Source organism: Patagioenas fasciata, chromosome 8 (genome assembly GCF_037038585.1).
Source record: "Patagioenas fasciata isolate bPatFas1 chromosome 8, bPatFas1.hap1, whole genome shotgun sequence".
NCBI lineage: Eukaryota > Metazoa > Chordata > Aves > Columbiformes > Columbidae > Patagioenas > Patagioenas fasciata.
Window position 1 is genome coordinate 25082026 of NC_092527.1, and position 24483 is coordinate 25106508.

At 40.0% G+C, this 24483-nt stretch overlaps 1 protein-coding gene across 2 annotated transcripts; it reads left to right on the forward strand.

Annotated features, from left to right (window-relative positions):
- The first annotated feature begins 9257 nt into the window (after positions 1 to 9257).
- GDF10 (growth differentiation factor 10) lies at positions 9258 to 23558 on the forward strand. 2 transcript variants are annotated; one of them, XM_071811965.1, is made up of 4 exons: positions 9258 to 9830; positions 16259 to 17166; positions 21866 to 21929; positions 22550 to 23558. In XM_071811965.1, exons 1-4 carry the CDS (start codon positions 9287 to 9289, stop codon positions 22639 to 22641), a joined length of 1608 nt encoding a protein of 535 aa, XP_071668066.1. In that variant the 5' UTR covers positions 9258 to 9286; the 3' UTR covers positions 22642 to 23558. The 2 variants fall into 2 exon arrangements, with proteins under 2 accessions (XP_071668066.1, XP_065699568.2); XM_065843496.2 differs by lacking the exon at positions 21866 to 21929.
- Positions 23559 to 24483: the final 925 nt, after the last annotated feature.

Consider the following 24483-nt stretch of genomic DNA (forward strand, 5'->3'; position numbering starts at 1 on the left):
AAGTGCACTATGTCTTGGAAATGCATCTTGTATTTATAGCAGAAACTGGTGAGTGTTTCAGTAGCCCTTAGTTACTCAGAGAATTCTTTCTACTGTTTCAAATAGCCCTTCTGAAGAAACCTCCATCTTCTAAAATCCTCAGAAGGAGGTGAGCTGCCAAAAACGACACCTGGATGCTTTATTGAACTGATTTTGAACTAAGCAGTCTAGTCAGATATCCATCCGATGGGAAGGTATGAGAAAAGTCTCTGAAAGACCATCACTAATAATCAGCAGTTATCTAATATTTAAATAAAGGTACTTGATTTACTTAGAAACTGCCAATTAATTTAGCGGTTTCGAGATCCCTTTTTTCATGCAAGCCATGGGCAACTTGTTCTGCACTTCAGAATCTTTCTAAAGAAGCTCATGATGACAGATGAAGCCAGATGAACAACTGAAATCAGATTTACATTTTATTTGACCCGCAGAGCTGCTGAGATCTTTCTTAAAGTAAGATATTGATAACTCTGTCACAGAAGATACAGGTCTTACTGAAGATCTCAAGTTTACAAAGCACGCAATGTGGCACTGTTGGGCACAATCACACCACACATTTAGTGTCTACACTTGCTACTGCTACCACCTTGCTATATTCATAAAAGCTGAAATAGGAATTTACTTTGCAAATTCACTTATTTGTGCACAGCTTTGTCAAGTTTACTACCCAGCCTGGTACATATCACCCCATCACTTTATAAATACAAGCCTGGATAAGACTCATTCTTCCCATTTGCAAATGATACATAGGAAATAGGGCTGGGAAAAACACCAGAAAGTAATCCATTCCATTTTTCTGTCCCACAGCAGGTTCAATTCCACCTAACCATTCATCACAGATGAATGCCCATAAAAAGATCCAGCCTCTAAGAGTATATGTCTCTTCTAAGGCTTCAGGGTCTTTCAGTAAAAAAGTTCAGTAAGCATTCTCAATGACAGGAAATCTAGCAGATTTTATGCAGTTATTCTGCACTGCTTCTGCAAATGTTGTATTCGTGAAATTGCACAGGCATTCTTTTGAATGTAATAAAACTTGGAATATGGGACCAAAAATATAAAAACAATGCTGATCATTATTAATGCATACAAGTAGTTCCAACCTAGCTTTCCCTTCTAAAAAGTAGTGATTTCAAACAAAATAACTTGCTCCATGTGTTTCTTATTTTTTGACATTAGGGATAAAAAATAGACAGTTTTTGGTTTTATACCCATATGCGTTAGGAATGTTGAGTTTATGCCTATCTGAGAGTCAGTATGATAATTTACTGTATTCTAATCACAAGTTGGTTACCCTTCTTTCTGAAATTTCCTGTCCTACCCACCCCCGTGCAGTACAGATGGGCCAGGAAATTCATGGTAACTTGCAGAAACTCACCAGCACTGGTGCATATAGTGGAAATAGCTATTTGATGTGGAAATCAACAGCATACAATGCCATTGTGGGTGTGGAAAGGGATTGCCATGACATTAAATCAGTGGCCCTTTTAATCCAATACTGACTAACCCATCCACTACTGATGGCATATTTTTTAGTATCTGTTCCTTTTGTTCCACTGATGTGTTGATAATATAAAAAGTTGTATTAAAAGATGAGTTTTTCAGAGTAGAAATTTATTGAAATCATACACAATTACACCTCTAAGTACTGAAAAAAACCACCCTAGTGTTAGCTTCATTATTCTTCTGCTTCAATATTTGTCTACAAGCTTTTTTCATAAATATGTTATAAAGCAATTCCAAGTGAGGTTTACAGAATTTCTGGTATTTCTTCTCTCCATGGAAAAAATCCCTCTGCATAGAGCTTGGGAGAAAGAGCTGGGAAAGTGTTCATATTGAGTCATTCCTACAGATGAGGGGTGGTTTTGAATTCATAAAACAAATATGCCAGGAATAGACCGTAACTTATTTAAGTCTATGTACATCTATGATAAATGAAGGTGGAGGGCAATGAAGTTCACTACTGAAAAGATCAAAGATGACACAAGACGCCAAGAACTAGTACAATACCTCATCTAGAATCATGTTCCTATTTTTCTCCACTCAAATGCTTCAATCCATTCTGTTTTAATTGGCATCTTCCTAATAGCTTAAGAGTTATATAATGTGAATTAAAAGCTAGTGTGAGATTGAAGAACAAAGCATTTTATTTCAAAGCTTAATTTTTCAATTTACAGGGAATGCGAATTTTGGTGGAGTTTCAACTGATGATTTCTGTGGTTGCTAGTCTGGCATGATCCCTTTCTGAGCAAGCTGATATCAATCACAGCAAGAATTTAACAACTGACAGGGCCAAATTCATCTTGAGTGCAACTCCGAAGTTAATGTAGTGACATTACATTTTGGCCCACAACTTAGTATAACAGAAAACCAGAAAACATTCCCTTAGTATTCTTTTACAAGAAGCAAAATACCCATGTGGACCCAAACTACACAGCAGTAATCTGTGGAGTCAATTTACATACAATGAGTGAATTCTGCTTACTACCAGGGACTCTGCCTATAGACATCAGAATAAAAACTCCACTTCATGCTCTGGTCACTTTCTGTGTTGGTTGGTTTTTTTTAAGAATATTAAACATAATATGGGATTATAACCTGAATGACTCTTTCAAATTAGATACCTGAATAGTGAAATCCTCAGGAAAGCTAGTGTTCTGCACTCACCCACTCACACGCATTTCTGCTTAAGGCTGAAAGGTAGAATAGGATTTTCTCAGAAAGAGGTGAGAGATGTTGATATCACCCATCAAAAACATTGAGTCTGAGAAAATGAGAAAGAGACATATGAATTGAAGAAATATGGAAAAAGGGATGTATCTGGAGAAATAAATACTGCTGAATTGTTGAAACAACTGAAGTGGAAGGTAAGTGCTTACACAGAATAAGAAACAGAGGCTTCATGGATTCAGAAGCAAGGCAGACAGAGGCAATAACTGTCATTAGACCAACAAGTATGGCTGGAAAATTCAGAAAAACTTTCAGCCTCCCTATGCTACTTATCTAATAAAAAATATTTCCTCTACCCTCAAATCTTGTCTTGGCTCTGATCATCATGGCCACTATATGATTATCACTGATTCAGAGTGAAGCCACAGAAGGATTCTGTACTCCTAATAGCATTCGGATCTACCACAAAACCAATCCAAGCTGGGTATGGAATCACGGTCAAAATGCCATGTACATGTATCCACTCTTTGGCCTATGTGCTGTCCACAGAAGATAAGCTTGGAAACCTGCCAAAACCTCTCTAATCTCTTTACTTTCATCTATCCTGAAGAAGTGACCTTCACATTCAGAACACCTGCTCAGGGAAAGAATGCATCTAAAAAGTATGTATTTTTCAGTATTTACAGGGTTGAGGGAAGGATGTTAGCATGGATCCAGACAATTAAAACGGTAAGACCCTACACTCTCATATCTCTGATGGTGTAACAAAGAGCACATGCTCCAAAAAGATGACAAATAGACCTAGGCAAAAAAGTGCTTCTTGCATCTCATGCAAACTAAGAGAAGCTTAAGACGCAATATAGTTTCAGTGGATAAGAGTCAACCACAAATGCTGGATAAGTTTTACAGGGAAGAAATGCCCTAGCATATCTGCCATATTTAGTATTAAAATTATTTTTACTACTATAAATTATCACCCTTTCCATTAATAGAACTACAGAATTTTTAGGAACTAAAGGTCTCCAGGAGATCATTTCGTTCTTCACCCTACCTCAGGGCAGGATCACCTCTGCTTAAATATCTGCAGCATCTTCCGTCCCATGGTACTTAAAACACTCTGAATCTAAACTAACGTCCAGCTATGGAAGAGACACCCCTGATCTGAGTCAGGCTTCATAGTTGCCTTTATTCATGACTGCAATGCTGCCCTTTCTGGCAAGAGCATGAGAACCACTTATTCTTGCATAGAAACCTTACTGAAGTTCAAAGGAAAAAAAAGGAGCAGAATCTGCATGGGAACCAAAACCCAACAAATGTAAAATAAAAATTACACGTAAATCTTATATATTAATGAAAACACAGTTTTGTTGTGAGTTCTCCACTTGCAATTAAGCATGTATCCTTAATACAGATGCTAAAGCTCAGGGAGGAGCTGTGAGCACCAAGTGTACTCCACCAGGCCAGGTTCTCCCACAAGCACAATGCAGGAAACCAGCCAAACCTATCATAAGACTTAGAAGGCTATGAATATGCAAGCTGAAAATACTGAGGCTACCTGACGGAGCTGCTCGCTGGGCAAATGCTACAGGATCATAAACGATCCTAGCTGCCATCCTAAGGACACGACAGTGTCCCATAGACAACAGGAGAGCCCTGGGTTAGCCCTGGCTTAGTGGCACGCTTGCCACCTACTGGTCAGCAGCTCATCACGCTGCTAAAACATTTCCCTGACATTTGTCTAGTCTCGTCCACCATGTGTAGAAACTTTTCTGTACTATCAGCACCATATATCCTCCTCTCATCTGCAGCATTGCTCAAACCAAGAAAATCCTGGAGAGATCCCAGTGCAATTTGCAAGATCTTTGCAAAGCCAGCTGTGGCCATGGATGGTTCCCAGCTGCTGCTGCCTTTCCCCCACCCTCTTTCCACAGCCTTCAAATTCCACTTGTAAACAGAAATCTTAAGATGCGTATTACAGCTGGCCATCATAGTGCTGATGCAGGGTACTGGTACGCTGCAGTCTCACTAAGCCTATCTAACCCATCTTCCATTTGCACTTGCTCTCTGGAAAAGCACTAGTGTTTACTACTGGCAAGTGCTGCTCAGCAGATATCGATCTTGCCTGTTAAGTGCATCAGGCTGAGCTCGAACTTGTACTGAACACTGGCCTAGGTAAGAGTCTTTGCTGACTAGGAAACAAACTGAGTAAAAGAACAGGGAATTCAAAGCTCTATAGGTTGCTGGCTGGAACTTGAAGACTAGTGCCTAGGGCTGCTTGAAATATTTCCTTAAAATTGCTTTTGAGCAGGAAATTGGATTTAACCCCCCTCTTTCCTCCCTAAAGCTGTCTACTTTTTCTTCAGCCACAATTGGAGTGGTTTGATTGCCTTGTGCTCTCATTCTCCCACATGGTCTGTAGCTTGCCTCTCCCACAGAAGAAAAACACAGGAAGAGCAACAGCTAGGCACTCGTGATGCATCCTCTCACAATAAGGAGACATCTCTCAAACCATGACAGGAGCTATCGCAGTTCAAGTGAGTTCCAAGGCAGCATTACTAACCTGCATAAACCAGGTTTTCAATGTTATAAGTTGCCACTGGAATTTCCACTGGAAAAGTTTGCTTACCTTTCTTAATGGGAAAAAATATCAAATCTTTCTCTTCCTAAACAACTCTATCTGGTGGGGAATGGGTCACTGGAAAAAATTTGAAGTGCTTGCTGTAAAAAAAAATAAATCTATATATATATGTATAGATATATAGGTATGTATCTATATATATATGTAAAATAAAACGTGGTCTTCCGTACATGGTCTTCCTTTTCTTCCTTTTAGACCAGTGCCTAGTAACATCACAGAATTACTGCTTCTGCTAATGCCAGGTGACAACTTTGCACTTAGTAACCTAGTCATGGAGAAAATCCTCCAGTAGAGGCTGGCAGCTCCTCCGTGGCAACAAAATAGGAGATGGTTGTCTGATAATTGTCTGTGCCATCCTCATAAGAAGCATAAATGGTGAACCTCAAGGTAGAAACACAGGTCTCTGGCTCCAAATAGTCAGATCTGTCATAAACATGTTCTGAAAGTCTTCAAATATGGAAGAATAAGTCCTGAACTCTCAGTGACATAAAATTGGAAAAGCGATAGAAACTCATGACATTTTCAGCACTGATGAGGATAAGGGATTAATATGCCAATACCTGTTGCATGCAAATTGTGTCAAGAGAAACTAAAGTTAAACACAGTCTTGCAAAACACTAATCCTGAGGCTGAATAGTGCATGTGCCACCATATGTCAGTGAAACTAACAGAAGAGGAAGGTGCTCTCTACCTGACACTGCCACCACTTTAGAGTGAAATTCATCTTGTGTACATCTCAGTTAGCTGACATAGACTTCTTTTATAGCTGATGAAAAACAACAGGCACCCCTAGAGTACAGACCATATGAACAGTTTTAGGCATTTACAGTAGGTTGGGACACATTATGCTAAACTGAATGGAGTCTGTGTATCTTGGTTCCTAGTTCCTTATTTTCTGTAATTATGCGCCAGTGGTAGTATGGTAGGATGTGCACAGAGGCAATTCTTGCTTCCTAGCAAGACAGACGAAACAATATTTTGTCACTAAAGATGAAGGACAGGGAGTCTGTCAGGGAGAAGGGCTATTCTTGCCATAGACTGCAATATGAGAGAGTGTGGATCCAGAATGGAAATCCATGGCGAGAGCTAGTTCTTGAACTGATGGGATGGACTGGGACAGCAAGCACTGCTTCTGAAGTGGCAAAGCTTTCCTTGGCAACAATAGGTGCTGCCTGATATGCCCAAACTCTCCTCTCGACATTAAGAGGGCTCCAGGGCTCTGAACCAGCTCTGATCATTCTGCTTGCTGTAACACCTAAACACCACTGCGCCTCTTTGTTCTTTTTTGGGTGTTAAGATAATTTCACTATTGTTCAGAAAAACTGAACAAAACATAAAAGCCTTTTTTACTGGCCATATATCATTCTTGTCACACCATGTGATTTTGGATGGAATGTGAAAGGGGTTTTTAGAGTTCTGGCATCAGTTTCTATGAGAACCTGCAGCCCACTACATTTCATTCAATTAGTTTCTAATTAATAAGTTATATACTTAAAGAATGGTCTTGTAGGGTCCTAGCTAATTGTGTAGCGCTGTACATAGCAAAGATATTTTTGTGAATGAAAAATGAATGAGATGTCCTACAATAAGGAGTAACCAGAAATTTGGACTGAAGCCCAACCTCAGTAATAACTTATGTTTCATTAACTTCCCTGGAGTTTTAACCTTCACTATCCCTGCTACTGACTTTACTACGAAAAACAAAGAGTTGGGCAAAATTATTTTAATATAGCTAGAAATGACCCTAAAGGGAGTTAATAAGTTATTTTACCATAGAACAAAAAGAAGACGTACTCCTCCTGATGCCCCATATCCCCTCTTACATATTTCCTATATTATATTCTGCAACAAAACACAAGCACAGGTCACAAGAGTTCCTTTGTATAGATATCTCTAATTCCATAAGTAAAGATTCTTTTGTATTGGGTCTGGTGTTTGATTTGGTTTGCTTTTTGCTGGAGTTGGTTTGTTTGTTTGTGTGTGGTGGGGGCTTTTTCATTATGATCTGTTATTAAGGGTGTATAACAGTATAACACCATGATTTTAGTAGGAAGCTTAGATCTGCAGTGTAAAATCTTGAATGCATTGCTCTAACTATAGGGAGACTTTCTGCAAGTCCTGACTTGCAAAGCTTTGACTTGAGCTATTTAAGAGGAAGAAAAAAAAAAAAAAAAAAAAGACTCCACTTGGCAAGAGCTTTAATTAGCAGAAATTTCCACGCTAGGAATATTATTCTGCATGAGCAGAAATTGCATAGCTCTTGCTTCTAGATGCCTTAGAGATGCCATTGATTTGCCATATTCAGAACAGGGGAATTATGTGACCCAGTGCTAATTTGAATTCCTTCACCAAACACATTTTTATTTCATCATCTCAGCTACATAAAAGAGTCAACGTACCAGAGCTTTAAAGACTCTGAATTCCTGCTGTTCTGCAATAAAATAAGGCAAGAAATATTAGCCATCCCTGGTTGATTCTTTAATTCTTTCCCAACAGTGTCAAAGTATCAGTGTCCTACAGGTTTTAGTGCAGGTTAAAGACTGATACAAAGTGTATGCCTGAATAGGAGTTTGAAGTGAGTTAAGGAGAGAGAGAACATTTTAATGGGACATCGGTCCAAAATAGCCCAGCTTGTTCCTACCTCCTGCTGCCTCTTCCTCCTTTTCACAGGACCTTGATTGTATAGAAACAGTACAGACAAAAACCACAAACAACAAAAGGTTCACTCACACCCCCAGTGGAGGTCATGAGCATGCTACCATGGAGAAGAAACAAAAAAAAAAAAAAACACCACCAAGCATTAAAGGATGGTTTGGCTTTTTTATAAGGAAAGATTAATTAATAGCAGGTTTGATACTTTAGCAATGTACATTTGGGCAAATTCGTATCTGCAAATTATTCATTTCATACATTCATGGGGCACAGAGCAATGTGGCCTGGTGCTAATTTTAAAAATGAATCAAACCTTTCCTTGCCATGATCCAAAACCTACAAACTCGTGGTTCAGAGGTTTTCAATAGTATCTGCTCAGATTTGACACCCCAAGGTTAGAAAATCACAAAAGAGTTGTGTTATACACAGCAACAGTACCTTTTTCCAACAAGTTTTCAATTATTGCATTGTATACTCTCCAAGAAAAGTAACTGTCTTGGCTACTGGAGGACAAGCTTTAAAAAACGAAGCAGAATGAACAAATTTCCTTAAAATATACCACTCTCCTTATAGGTTGTCTTTAAAACTGCTATTCATTATAGCAGCATTTATACCCGCTGGGTGACTATAAACCGTAATTCAGAACTACCTGTATCACATGATGAATAAGTGCAACATGCACCATTCACTTTTAAATCAACCCCCTCAGACCTAAGCCATGTAAATCCTTCAGAAATTCACGCCAGTATTCTCCTCCTTCAGATCACACATAGAAAGAGCCGAATGACGAAAGTTTACCCATGCACAGCCCCTTTAACCCTTACTGCTTGGAATTATCAGTGACCTTTGTTGCACTCTTGGCTAGTTCACACTGGGTCTTCCAGAGTGTGGACCCACAGAGGACTTCTCTTTTCTCCGGGATTCCTGAAACAACCCCTATTTACAGCGTTACCTTTCCAAGGCAGCACTGTCAGCTCTGCCAATCGAAATAGAAAGCACCCTTCCACTTCTTTCTGCACGCATGTGCAGGCTCTTCTCATGCAGTTCATGCCATCCACTCACCCTCCCGTCTTTTCCCACCGCCAGCCTGCCCGCTGGTGATCTATTTGCTTCTATCTTTCAGAAACTATTTTAAAGCTCCCCTTTCACTGGCACAGGCAGCCAAGGTGCCGTCCTGCCGCAGCGCTCGCTGCCACAGCGGCAGCGGTGACATGTGTCTCCAATCAGCGGCTGTGCACCAATTCATTTAGATCTTTTTCCCCGCTGCGCTTTAAAGAGCGGGGAAGCCCCATGTTGAAGGAATGCAGCGTTCCCTCCCGCGAGTTCCCCTCGTACCCGCAGCTCCTCACCCCCGGCCCCGGGATTGGCCCTGCGGAGGCGGCATCAGCGGCGGCGGGGGGGGGCCGCCCCCACCTTCCCTCCTCCCTCCCTGGCCCCACCGCCCCCTCTCCCCGGTGCGGCAGGGCCAACCGGGAGACTCAAACGCAGGCAGCCATCGAGCGGCTCCGCGCCCGGCCGTCCAGCAGCATCCCCCCGATGGCCGGCCGCCTGACCTGCTGCCTCTTGCTCTGGGCCCTGGGCCATGGAGGCTGCCGCTCGCCTACGGGGGAGGGCGCCGGCAGCCAGCCTGCCTGCCCCGTCCAGCCGCCGGCCGCCCGGGACTCGTCCTCCCCGGGTCGGGACCCCCGTGGGGGCTCCCCGCCGCCCCCTACGCTGGGCAGTATCGCTCAAGACATGGTGACTGTCCACATGCTCAAGCTCTACGAGAAGTACAACCGAGAAGGCAGCCGCCCCGGCGACGGCAACACGGTCCGCAGCTTCAAAGCCAAGCCAGGTAAGATGGACCGTGCGCGGCGGTCACCGCCGGAGTCCCCTCACTCCTCTCTTTCTTTAAAGTGACGGGTTTGCGCCGAGGTTGTCAATGACCGCGGAGGCTGTCACGCAGGATGAATCCTGGGAGGACCTTGCTAACTATATGGATACGGTGTCTCCGCTCTGCGGGCGGCTTCCCACTTCCCCCGGCTCCGTACCCTTCCCCGAGAGGATCTGCGACAAAGTACATCCCTTCAGAAAGCCTCTGTTGCTGCGGATGCAAAACACCACATAAGAAGCGCTATTCCCAGTGCACATCGCACTGAGTCTAACGATCTTTCCAGAGATACAGCTTAGTAGCGGGTGCCGCAGGTCCTCTCCGGCTACTCTCGCAGGCTCACACGTTCCTGTTAGGAAGAGTGCCGCCTACGGGCCTGCCCAGAACTGCTCGGGATCTTAAATTTATTGCGCTGCCTACACCTGAGTAGACAGATGTCTGACCTCCCTCTCTTCGCTTTGACTTGGCTTAATTATGAGGACTGAAGAGCACATACACTGTGTTAAAACGACACTTTCATAACCCCGGTCTTACTTCAAAATAAGAAAGAAAAGACTTGTGTAGTTGATACTCTAAATTTGTTACCCTGGGCCAAGGAAGCCCAAAATATCTTTTCTGGAAAACGTCCTTATTCAGTTAACTCTTAGAGACTACAACTAGGATTTTCACTGTTAAAATAAGAATTATATCTGTTTCTATAATTCTTGTTACAGAAATACTACAGAAATACTCATTTTTATAGGCACATCTGATAGACAAATTCAAAATTTGCTTTTGCAAGTTTCAGTCTATTTCTCCTACATTTAAAAGTAACTTGTAGAATACAAGGCAGCACACAGTGTTTTAGGGAATTGTTACCACACAATAACTCATATTCTCTAGTGTACCCCAGCTTCATTTCTATCCTAGGTCAAATGTAATATTTAAAAGTAAGTATATTGAAGGAGGAGGGCCCATAGAAAGCTAAGTTGTTAATGAAAATGTCTAGAAGTCAAGGAGTTAGGATGGGCAGTAATTGTAGGCATTTGGGAGAGAAATAAATCACCATCCTCTAGATATTAGCTAGCACCTGCTCACTAACAAGCATTAGGAAGGAACTTCCACTGTTGATGGTTATTCTGTGACATCCTACTATCACTCGTATTTTCCTGTGAAGTGAGCAGCTGGTACTGGCTGCAAACCAAGGTTCTGGACCACAAGAGTGAGTTGGGAAGAATGCAAGGATTGCACTATATTCTTTTTCTTAATTTTTCAGTTAATCTGCTGAACAAGCTACTTGTACCTAAGTGGTTTTAGATTCCAGTTTAAAACACTTAAATAGCAGCATTTTCTACCCACAGACTGTAATGAACAATTACAAACTGGTATTACTTTGCTCATCTGTCAGATCACGAAATCAAGGCAGAGATACTTACAAGTAACTCATCCTTTCATGCAATGGAAGTTAGGCACAGCTATGTCCAAAACTCCTATCTCCTGTGTCCCATCTGTGTACTTTTTCTACTGGTTCCATGTCTCCCCAGCAACGTGTCATGACACCAGAAGCTCCTCTGCAACATTCCTCTGTTATGACAATAAATTTTATTTCTTAGTAACTCATTAACCTAATGATGAACAGTCTGAAATGAACCCTAGAATGACACTAGATGGGGGACGGGAGAAGAATCTTATCTGGCAGTATGCTTTTCTTTATCTCCTCCAAGAAATTCTAGTATTTTCTTCTGAAAGAAGAAATCAGCATGTTCTTCTAACAAGTCATGGAACATCTATTCTTTATAGAATACAGATTATAATTATGTTCATATTGAAATAAACAGACTACATGTATAATAATTTTATTTTCATTATCCCAAGAAGTGGACCTACTACTTTTTTAAGCAGGTACCTTTCACAAAATCTCAAATCTTCTGTTCCTATGCTGTAGCTTAAAGCTGTTTGTTAGGGGACACTCAAACATCAGTCTTAGTTACAGTTGTCAAGATGAGGGCTCCAGAGGTGCAAAATGCCAGTCCAAACTTGGTTTGCCGCTTTGTCATATGCATTATTGATGTGTTCTTAACTACCCAATTGTATCACCATCCTACATACCCCTTACAGGGTACAGATGGTGTTGACTGTGTTATTGAGTATGCAATATTACTCCATATTCAATGTGAGGCACTTGCTGTATATATGGATGTGTTATTTGCGTGAATTCCAAATATAGCTTTTTCCTGTTTCTCTAGCAGTACTTCTCACCTCAGGAAGAGTGCTTCACAAACATCTGTTCACCTCCTTTCAGCTCACCCCTACATTTGGTCACAAGAGTTCATTATTTCTCTGATAAGGAGCTGAGAGTCTATGAACTAATTTCTCTAAGTTTTGTTTTGGTTTGTTTTGTTTGTTTGTTTGTTTTTATTTAGGTGATTTCCAGTTTTCATGGAATTTTGTAACTTTCGAAAACTGCACCAATTGACTGAACTTAGTTAGACAGACAAGTCATAAGTGGTTTGTGACCAAATGTGAAATATTAAGTTATTATCCAACTTCAGCCAAGTTGCTAAAACTGGTGGGAAATTATTCTTCATGGCAGAAATCTCCTACCTAAGCCATGAAACTTCCCCATAAATTAGCTCTTGCAGCTCAGGCTCATTGTGCAAACATCATCCATCCTCTGTGCTAAATAAAGCGAAGGACGTGGTGAATAGTAGAAAATAGCAGCCATTTAATTAAGACTATATCATAATGCAAATGTGCAAGAAAAGTAAATACGCACAGAACTGTAATTCTGGCCTCTAGAGCCTTTCTTGAACATAATTTCACAGCTTAAAATATTTTTAAATTAAGTTCTCTGCATATTTCTCACAAATGTGTTATCAGAAATACCGTGTAAATCTGTTTGCTAATCTTTACTTACTGCAATACAATCTTCTCCTATGTGGATTACCTGCTAAAGGCTAATATTTTCTTTCCTTGGACACTTACGTTTTTTTCCTGTACTAATTTCTCGTGTGCATCCTCCACACATCTTGCCTGTATTCCTAACTTGAAGCTGCCTACAGTGATCAGAGGTACATATAATCAGTAAAATATTAACAGCTTTAATGTATACAGCTAGTACAGTTCAACTCAGAGTAGATCTGGAAAAATGTAACAATGCTTGGTTGACAGGTTGGTAAAAGCCTGAGCGATCTGACATAATATGATAAATATGACTATGATCAAGTCTCCTCAGTTCCTAAAAAGCCTGTACTTCCAGGTTTCTGGCTTTTCAGTAGATACAGATTCACCAATTCTTATGTCCTACAAAGAATTGTGACAGGTTTGTTTCGCTCTAGAATGCAGATTTAATTTAGATGAATTAAAATTCCCCTTCTCTGAGCTATGATTTCAAGTTACTTTCCCATCTGAAACCCTGGGACTCTTGTGTTTGAAACACGTGTTTCACAGTCGTATCTGTGATTCTGTGAATTCTCTTCTATTATAAGAAGTCCTATTACCTGCAAAGCTTGTAGTATGGTGAATATTTAAACAATAGCTGAAGACATAGCAGAAGGGCCACCACAGGAAATGCCTTCCACAACCCAATGTCTCTATCTTTTTATTATTTCAGTGACACCTATCAGAGATTTCACAGAATGGTTGAAACTAGAGTAATACTACAGTGGGGTGCAAATGCTTTGGTTTTTAACAAAAACCTTCTTTGTTTATGTATAATAATCTCTAGTAACCACATTTCCTTCTCCATTCAGGTGCCATCTCAAGGCTTATCAAGGATAAGAGGGTCATTAAGGGCAGTCAACATAGCTTCACCAAGAGAAGTCATGCTTAACCAACCTCATAGCCTTTTATGAGGGCATAACCAGGTGGACATATGATGGCAAAGCAGTGGATGTGGGCTATCTTGATTTCAGTAAAGCATTTGACACAGTCTCCCACAGCATCCTTGCTGCTAAATTGAAGAAGTGTGGTCTGGACTATCAGGTAGTGAGGTGGACTGTGAACTGGCTGAAGGAAAGAAGCCAGTGGAGTCCTTCAAGGGTCAGTACTGGGACCAGTACTATTCAATATATTCATCAATGACTTGGATGAGGGAATAGAGTGTACTATCAGCAAGTTTGCTGACGACACCAAGCTGGGAGGAGTGGCTGACACTCCAGAAGGCTGTGCTGCCATCCAGTGAGACCTGGACAGGCTGGAGAGTTGGGCGGGGAAAAATCTAATGAAATATAACAAGGGCAAGAGTAGAATCTTGCATCTGGGCAGGAGCAATCCCAGGTTCCAGTATAAGTTGAGGAACAACCTGTTAGAGCAGCGTAGGGGAAAGGGACCTGGGGTCCTGGTGGACAGCAGGATGACCATGAGCCAGCACTGTGCCCTTGTGGCCAGGAAGGCCAATGGCATCCTGGGGTGTATTAGAAGGGGCGTGGTTAGTAGGTCCAGAGAGGTTCTGCTCCCCCTCTACTCTGCCCTGGTGAGAGCACATCTGCAACATTGTGTCCAGTTCTGGGCTCCTCAGTTCAAGAAGGACAGGGAACTGCTGGAGAGAGTCCTGTGCAGAGCCACAAAGATGTTTAAGGGAGTGGAGCAAACATTAATAACAGCTTGGTGCTCTAAAGGATTACAATTATTGTCTTCCTCAGTTTGAAGGATAGGCTGGCAGCCTTGTGAAATGTCTGTGCTTCAAAGACTTGAACAGAATCTAAACTCTGAGGTTTATTCATAGTATGAGCACCTGTGCATAAGACTAGGGTTGATTAAAAGTTTACTGATAGCAATCCTGTCCTGCACTGACAGAAACAAGTAGGTTGTCATCCCAGAATATTGTTTCTGCTAGCCTCTCTGGCACCTATGAAACTGTTATGTGGGCATCAGTACAGGCTGTTCTGCTTCACTGCATCAGGAAAAAAAACCACAGATGGTGTAAGTGGAAATTGCATACTTGAACATTTGTACTTTCAGATTGTCTGTGTGGGCCTAGGATTAATGAACATCCTAACCTGCTGTGTTTTAGTCCAAATGATGGTTCTATACAGCATGAAATGGAAGACAGCATGCACCAATTTAGTGAGATGTAGCACTATTAATTTCCATCTTTCAAATGAAACTGTGCTTAAAAGGAAGAACATTCTGACAGGTGGTAATTAATGGTACTGCCTTTCTGTTGTTGTCAAAATTTCTGTGGCTTATTATCCAAAGTGCATTGCAAAAGAAACATAAACATTCCTGGGAAGACTGGCTGTTGGGTTTGTTGCTTTTTGTTGTTTTGTGCTCGTTTGTTTTTTCTCCCTGCTGCCAGAGAATTTCCAGGTATGGCTGATGGAAGGCTTGTCCACTTGTGTTAACTAAAGATGCAGACTTACCCACTGTAGTCCCATGATATATTCTAAGTACCGGTCTGAGCTCAGCAGAACTTTTTGGTTCTGCCATCACTTCCGTGAATACTCTAGAACTAGCTAGGAAAAAAAAGGCAACTTTTCACAATGATAGACTGTGAAGGTACAGTCTTTGGATTCTAGGATTACATTTTAAGACTCTAAGAGGGGCTTCTACTGTTTAAATAAACATAGTGTAAACAGTTATTAGTGCAAAATTGCTCACCTTCCTTGAGAAGAGCATTAAGATGTAACTGGAACACAAATTGTTCAGCTAGCTAAAAAGGAGCTGTATCAAATGGAGTTTGAATTTTAGAAGTCAGGTCCTATTCAACAGTAGCTGTCACTAACTTCAGGCAGATCAAAACACAACTCTTGGAAACCAAAAGGGTTTCACAGTGCTTTAAACAAAGCTTCTACATGATGTATACTGGAAAGGAGGATTGTTCGTAAGAGTAATGGTTTCAAAATATGTTTCACTATTTACTTCCAACTCCCTTGTGAAATGTCTCTTGTGCACTGTTTATGTATGAACTTCATATGCTGTTGCCCACAGAGTTAGCAACCAGAGATCTTTCAGGAATCTTTGCAGCCAGCTTTAGATTAGACCAGCTTGAATATTAACTCTAAATCTGATTTTCAGCTAGTATAGAGAAAGGTACTGCTCTACCACAGCTTCTTTGAGCTTGGCTTTGTTATAAATGAAATGGAAGCAAGGATTGCTTTTTTTTTGCCTGGAATGAAAAGCAGTCTGAAACTGGAGACCTCTGGGAAGAAATTTTTCTCTCACGTATACAAAAGATGCCCAGTGTGTTGGACCCTCCTGATGTTACTCTAATATTGCTATTAAATATTGTCAATGTTTTTCCCACCCCTTATTCACCATAGTTTTAAGCTGAAGTGATAAGCTCACTGTACTAAGTGATTGAAGTGGGTAAATGAAAAGCAAAATTTGTTAATCCACTTATACAGGAATAAGGATCTGACCACCATTTCTGGTCTCAAATAATTCTACATATTTTCCTTGCTTTCTTGCAGAATTCTTGGCCCAGAAGCCCTTGTACTGCTTCAATCTGACATCCATGCAGGATTCAGAGATGATCCTTACTGCTACTTTTCACTTCTATGCTGACAAACGCCCTCGGTACCGGGAAGTGTTTTGTAAGCGGTCCAAGAACTCCTCTTGCCGCCTCCTCCACCTGCCTTCGATCCTGCGGCTCAACCTCATTTTCCAAAGCATTGAGCAGAATTCTGCCTACAGACTAGTGAAAGGGAACTTCACCATGTTTCTGCAAAGGAGAGGGGCTTGGCATGCAAAGGACATTTCACACATCATAAAAGAATCAAAACAGGCTGGGGAGCCCATTCTCTGTGCTGAGCTTGATTCTGGGGAGAAACACCAGAGCTTCCCTGAGCAGGTTGCCAGTCATTTACCTTATATACTAGTTTATGCCAATGATCTTGCAATCTCTGAACCTAACAGTGTGGCAGTCACCTTACAGCGTTACGACCCATTCCCTTCCAATGATGGGGACCCAAATCTATCCCCTAATGCTTCTACTGATACCCGAGTGAGGAGGGATACGTACCTTTCTAGCTCTATTCAGAATAATGAGTTGCCAGAAATAGATTATAACAACAATAAATACAACAAACATGACATATGGGAGAATGCCTACAAGTCCTTGAAACCTAAAGCCTCACGCAGAGACCGAAGGAGAAAAGGGCAAGAAAATACAGAAACACTTAAAAAGTCTCAGGTGCTAAATTTTGATGAGAAAACAATGAAGAAAGCAAGGCGAAAACAATGGAATGAGCCAAGGATTTGTTCAAAAAGATACATGAAAGTTGACTTTGCTGATATTGGCTGGAATGAATGGATCATATCTCCCAAATCATTTGATGCCTACTACTGTGCAGGGGCATGTGAATTTCCAATGCCCAAGGTAGTATGCCTTTTCATTGTTATTAGCTTGCAAACAGTTGATTTACTGTTATACCTATCTAAATACTGTTAGTTACATTTTCCTTTAGGTTTTTGGTTTTTTCACTGTGTTCTGCTGTCTTGTTGAGCCAAAATAATTTTAGCAATATTGTTTCCATCGACTAATGAATCGAAGTGCAAAAAGATTTCAAGTTACCTTTAAATGTAATTTGAAGAATAAGATAAATGTCTCAGGTTTATCTTAAAATTTCTCATTTTATATCTTGAAACCATAATATGAAGACTTATGCAGCTTATTAAAATATGATAACAAACGAGTCATCAAACTACTCTGTTGTGGTAGAAGAAGTATAAAGTTTTGTATGCTAATCATAAAACAAGGTACTGAAGAGTATTTCTGAACTGCACTGGTAATACCTTAGGAGAAAAACACAGAGTAGTGACAACGAGGTATTTCTAACTTTAAGAAACTGCTTGTCACTTTGAAAATAATAATGCTGCTTAAGCTGATACTTGTGCGTCAAAATCTCTGGTGCTTTTTTAAACTTACTAAATTTTTAAATTTAAGATAATGCTTCTGGAACAAAAATGTTTATTTACCTTATGTGACTGGAAATGCCAAATAGCTGTCTGTAACACCTTAAACACCCTAAAGCTACTGTACTGAATTCCTCCTGTAGACCCAGTGTGAAATTTGCTAATAGAGAGGCAAACATGAACTCCTTCTCCAATGGAATTCTGGTTTGGCCCACTTGCTCTATAGCGAAAAGTAGAAATTTTGGCAATCCTATGTAGCACAAAAATTACCAGCATTTTTTAAGGCTTTTAAGTAAGAGGAGAGGATTTGAAGCACTGCATAACCTGAATGTTTAGAAACTAATGATTTTGCAATTCTACCTACAACTGGCCTTATTTATTCTACTGCCATTTTTGCATGTGGTCACTCAGCACATAAATAATGGATAGTGTTTTACAGCAGAAGATGTCAAAGCTCTGAGACAGGAATATGCCCTATATTACATACAGGGAGACTGATGTGTGCTTGTGGTGAAATTAGTATAATTTCAGGAAGAGTAGATACACAGCCTAGTTTGAGTCTAGGAATGGTGGAAACCCAGACATCAGGGTGGGGTGTACAAATCTGACCATGTGCTTTTGTGTGGCTGGCTGATGCTGATCCATGTATGCATAAATTAATACATAGTTTGATAAAAATTAGAGCTTGCACAGGCTCACATATAACTCCACCTTTTTTTTTTTAATATTTTTCGGTAGTATAAAGAGATTATGCAACACAATTGCCATGTAACTTACCCAAAATAAAACACAGCCTGGCAATATGGGTCTTCTGCCATAGACCCACAGTATAATACAACATTAATTAATATATACTAGAGCAAAAAAAAAAAAAAAAAAGAGGGGGAGGGGGCACCTATCACATCTGGCTTCTTGAGAGCAAAGCAGCATGACACAAAAGCCTACAGAACTAGAGGAGAGTGGATCCATTTCTAGCTGGAATAGTTAAATAAGCTCATATTGCTGACTTATTTAATGTCTTATCTGGAAATATTACTTGCTATATAATAAAGATTCCCTTGTAAACTAAAAACACTTATACTTTAGTTCTCATTTTGATACTTGTTTTCTAGATAAACTAATGTGGTTGCACCAGCACCTTGGTGCCAAAAAAAACCCAGGCAAATTTAAAACTAAGTCACAGATACATAGATTTGGGGATTTTTAGTTTGACACACTCTTTTGTTTGATTTGGGAGACATCTACTTCTTGTTAGCTTTGTATTTTTAAGGTGGGGGGAAAGGTAGATTCACAGTTGTATCTTTTTTACGTGACTGTTTCCAAATGAACAGAAATAACTAAGACATCAGCATGACTAAACGAAACTTCAGGACAGAGCATAAAAGTGGCTAAATATTATGGAGAGAGAAATAGTTTTTGATTTTTCATGTATGCCTTAAATCAGGAAAGCGCACATATGATCTTAGTACTCCAAAGTCAAAAGTCAGATTAAGGCTATTCATGAAAACTTGGTCTACACAGTCAGGCTGTGATGGACAACAGATAACTTATTTTCAAGGTACTCTTTCAGAACTGTGGTGATAGAATTACATACCTGTCATGTTGAGAATCATCACATTATATGATTTTTTTTTTTAAAGTATCAGTACATCACTCTGCATATCTACAATAATAACTGTAATTTTTGATCTAGATACAAATCAGGTCTGGTTCAGATCTTGCCATAACAAGTTCACCTGCCTTACTGTTCAAGTACTTATTTGCTGAACCGTGAGAGAGAAGGCTGCCTTATGTGGTTAATAATGGCTAGCTGCACTGCTGCATTTGCCAAATAAATGCTAGTCCTACATGTGGTGGAAGTAGGTGGGAACATAGGCTTTTCCTGATCTACAGCAATTAGAATTCTCACAATTTCATCCTTGTAAGTGTATGAGTTCATGAGTTTCATTTTGAGAATTTAATTCAAACCTGAAAACAAAACTTTCCTGAAGCTAAGAAGTGTTGCTTGTTAAGACGGGGAGCACTGTTTTTTTGAGGGGCAAATTCATCATAAAACAGACTCTAAAAGGAGTTTAAACCAGGCAGAAGGGGAGGATTTAAAGTATTTCAAACCTGCTGTATAATTGCTTTTTGGCTGCCTCGCCACCCTTCTTTTTTTCTGGGGTTTAAAATGTTTCTGAGCTAGGATTGTCCTAGAGGTTCGGTAAGAGCAGAAGCTGGCTGGCTCTGTGTAACTTAGTAGCCAGCATTTAAAACATTAGCACTTCCTCAGTGCCATCACTACTGGACATTCAACTCGCTATTTCAAGCTTTCCACTTTAGCACATTGGTACAAAGGCTAATGTGAAGCCTAGCCCAAGACCATTAAACACTCACGCCAGGTTTCCAGAGGGGCTGGAAAATTCAGAGCCTGGCTGGATGTGGGATGGGTGTGCTCTTTGGCTCTGCTGTGGATGTAGGGCTTTGGCAGCCAGATTCTCTACAAAGTAATAGTCCATAATAAGTATTTTTCTCTATAAGCATTTTTTGTGCATTACCATTTGCAGGCATTAGAAAACTAATTAGTGCTGTTGTCTTTGTAGACAGCTGCTCGCACTAGACTTTTCTCATGTATATTTGTTCTTCGCAGATATTAGAGACTGCACAGCTGGAGAAAATCCTAGTAGGATCTTCTGCAGGTTCATACCCAGGAATCCTCTAAGTTAGTAGCTGGCACTGAGGGCAATCATGGTTATCCACTCCATGGGGTGAAAAAATTCTGTTTCAGTAGCACAGTAGGATCTGTGACTGTTTCAAATAACAATATGAAATAATAAAGGTGCTAGAAACACTTCAAGAGGTTTTTTATAAAGGTTAGAGTAAGAACTTGATTCTAGAAGCTCTTGTTCTTTGAATTGTTGAACTCTGCACTTGCTTAAACACACAAAAGCTACTTCTGTCTCTCTCCTGCTGTCCACATTTGCTGATATGGCCAATGTGGGTAGAAGATCATTTCTACTTCACATAGTAGCTGTGAGACTAATTCACTACTGCTTGTTTGTCAACAGCTTTGAAATCTAAAGATGAAGGGTGGTGTGAGAAAGCAAGCTGTTGCTATTTATGCCAACATATGCCAATTATAGAAAAACACTTTTCAGGATTGGTCACTTGTTGGGACTTGGCTATTGGGATGCTGTCTTGAAACCCCGCAGGATCAAAAGTGGATTTCACAGATTCTCCTTGTAATGGCTCAAATGAAGTCACTTTAGTCAAGGAACATCCGAAAGCCTTAATAACAATTAAGGTTTGGATCTGATTTGCTAATATGTTACACTTAAAGAAAATTTATTAAAACTGAATTATCCTAAAAAACCTATGGACTACATAGCTTCTCATGTTGAAATGAAAAATCATGTTTTGCCTATACTCTATTATTTGAGAAACAGAGAAGCTATAGGGGATAATAATTTTTCTCACTTGAAGTATCTGCTTCCACATGAAGGTATGCAAAGTCCCTTTTTGTTGACCCACAGATGTAATTTTCCACCCAATATATAGATATGTACCAATAGTGATGAAAGATTTCATGTGCCGTATACCAGATCTGTGCAAGAAAACTTATGAAACTGTAGCAAAAAGTCTGATATGACTAATGCAATTTTACTACTGCTACTGTACTCATTTGCAGGAACAGTATTCAAGCATGACAACTGAATAAGAGTCACTAAAGCTTCAGCCTCAGTGGTGGGTTGCATGCCATACTATTGCCTCAGGTAACTGAAGCACATGCATTCAATGCTATGCTGAGACAATGACAGAGAAATATTGTCATTCTGTCACCAGTAATCATCACCTGTGCTTGACTGTATGTACCTCAAGCAACAGAAGTGGTGAAAACTCTTTAGTACTAGTAAGTTGCTCAGACTACACAGGTCATTATCTGGCTACTAAACAGTAAAACTGTATACTATTTACTGTTTACTTTTTTCTTTTCTTATTCTCTCTGCCGTTATGCCTATTGGTTGCCTCCTCTTCTCCTTGTGTTGTTTACTACATCCAAAAATCAGTAGTAGAAATAAAATTGTGGCTCAGTATTCTGAACAGTATATAGATGTAAGACGGCTGTGAAACCTCACTTTATACTTCTGCCCTCCCAGCCTTTTGTTTTCTTTCCTCACTTCAAGGCTAGCCCGGGGGGAAAGAAAAAGCCTGGTGAGGAAGGCAAAGAGAAGCAGATAAAAACTACAGGTATGAAGTACTTGTTTGTCAGGAGGTTATGATCAGAAAGGCTCTTTCAGGTTGACCATTCTAGACTAGCTACCCCCTGTGGACAGTACTCCTCTGCTTTTTCAAAAGAGAGTAATTATTCCAGGAACAAAGGAACTAATTCCAGGTTAGCGTACATGAGGAGAAATACTACTGAAATAACACAGAGATAGTTATTTTGGAAATACTGACAACAGCCAATATTCCAAGTCAGACAAGAGGTCAAGAAAACAAAAGATGTCATCTTATGACTGAGAAGTGTGCCTGGCCTTAGACCTTTTCTCCTTCATGCCTGCCTCCAGCATCTAGTATGTGTAGTCAGGGACATTCTTTCTTCAGGCTACTGACTGCTGGCTGTGCCACCAGTGCCCCCCTCTGGTATTTATGAGGGCAGCATTAGAAACACAAAATCTCTGTTGGATACACCCTGTGCAGGAGACCTGGAAGTGTGAGGGACTGACTATGCTGCATGGCCCTGTGACTCAACCACATATATTCACTTTTTTGAGAAACAAAACCCATTACTGTTGTAACTTTCCAAGTCCATCTGAGAAAGTGACTGCTTGTAAATGAAGCAATAACTATCTCCTTCTCTGTTCCAGATTGTCCGGCCATCAAATCATGCTACAATCCAGAGCATTGTAAAAGCAGTGGGGATCATTCCTGGCATCCCGGAACCCTGCTGCGTTCCTGACAAAATGAGCTCACTCAGTGTCCTGTTCTTAGATGAGAACAAAAACGTTGTTTTAAAGGTATATCCCAATATGTCAGTTGAAACCTGTGCCTGCCGATAAGTTGATGCAAACACATCTTTAATGAGACCTATGCATCCTGCCTGACTACACTGGGAAAGCTGTGAATGGGAAATGAATCCACTTGCTCTGATGAACGAATGCAAGCCTATAATTCCTCTACAGAAAGCACGCAGAGAGACTAAAAGGATACACATGCTCATCTGGAAGGATACCTCTTACTGTCATAATTTGTCTTTCATATTCTTCTTCCAGGAACTCAATCTTTCTATAAATATCTTCATAATCCACCTAGCTAAGACACCTGGTGTTTAGCAAGAAATTTAAGTGTAAAGTTTTCCGTAACTGAAGGACTAAAATATGTTTTTATATGCCATTTTTCTGACTATTTTATCTCTTCAGTTAAACAGGAAGATGAGAAGTGAACTTGCAAAGGCAGGCTTATTTTAGAGTATAACTTTTGTACACAAATCAAAACTTTTTGTTTAAAACACTCTTAATCTGCATATTTATACTAAAAAAATGCTGTAATAAAGGGCTTAAAATGTATATTTTCTTCAGGATGCAAGTATAGTGCACTGCATAAGCTTTCATATAAACAGTATGTTAATATAGCCATTTTTGGTTACCTTCCCTAATATATAATTTGCTCTACAAAAGACATGTAATATCCCACAGTTTTGGTTTGCTGGATAATTTCAGGTTGTTAAACATATTCTCTGAATAACACATCCTATATAGTAATATGTTGAAATACTAAAAGTAAAATAACCAAGATTTATATTTTTGTAAGTTATACTTTATATCCTCTAGATTGTTACATGCTTTTAACAAAAGTTAATAAATTAAAGGTACAGTAGTATCTAGAAACAGTTGAATTGTCTTTCTATAAATGCAGTCTGTTATGTTCTATTAATTAAATGGAAACATTTAAATATATGTTAAGCTTGTCATAATGCACCTCAGTAGATTAAAGACGGGAGAATACTATGATCATCTAGACTGACCTCCTGCATAGCACAGATCAAAGAACCTTGCCCAGTAGTTTCTACACTATGCATTATGGAACTTCTGTTTTGAGCTTGGGAATATCTTTGAAAAACATGCATAAATTTGGCTTTAAAGATTTCTTGTGGTAGAATATCTCTACTGGACTACAAGTAGTTGTTCCAAAAGTTAGTGCTCTTTGTTCAAATGCAGTGGCTTAATTCCAGTCTGAATTTGTTGAGCTTTAGCCTCAGTTCACTGGATCTTACTGTAATCTATTTTATTAGATCCCTTTTATCTATTATCCAAAACACTTTCACTGTGTATTTTTAGTATATAGAGCAGGATCAAATTACATTTTGGCTAAGATTTAAATAAGTACTTTGATTTATTATTCTAAGCCTCAAAACAATTTCTCACAGCTCTTCTTTGAACTCTTTCCAGAACTTTCATCAACTTTCTTTTCCAACAATGGACACCAAAATGGGACACGATATCTGGCAGTGTATCTGTTAGAAGTCTTTGTAGAAACAAAGTCTCTGCATCCCTCTACCTCCTGCACAATCCTCTCTTGATGCTTTCATGATAGCCCTTGTAACTGCAGTGCTCCTTTAAGAGCTGGCGTTCCACCATTCTGTCTGTCAATCCTCTTTCTCAGTGTCCCTGTGTGCCAGGACACACTTGCCACATATTCCATTTTCAGCCACCTCCAGCACAATTAGCATAGGCAGATCAGCATTGGAACAAACTTCTGAAGTCTATGAGGTAGCACAGAATGCAAGATACAGTGTGTTTCC

What these genes read in the sequence shown, in the direction of transcription:
- GDF10 (XM_065843496.2), top strand. Translation starts at nt 9,287, where the DNA reads ATGTTGAAGGAATGCAGCGTTCCCTCCCGCGAGTTCCCCTCGTACCCG. An exon ending in CAGCTTCAAAGCCAAGCCAG is followed by an intron (nt 9,831 to 16,258) that starts GTAAGATGGACC and finishes GCTTTCTTGCAG; the next exon opens with AATTCTTGGCCCAGAAGCCC. An exon ending in GTGAATTTCCAATGCCCAAG is followed by an intron (nt 17,167 to 22,549) that starts GTAGTATGCCTT and finishes TCTCTGTTCCAG; the next exon opens with ATTGTCCGGCCATCAAATCA.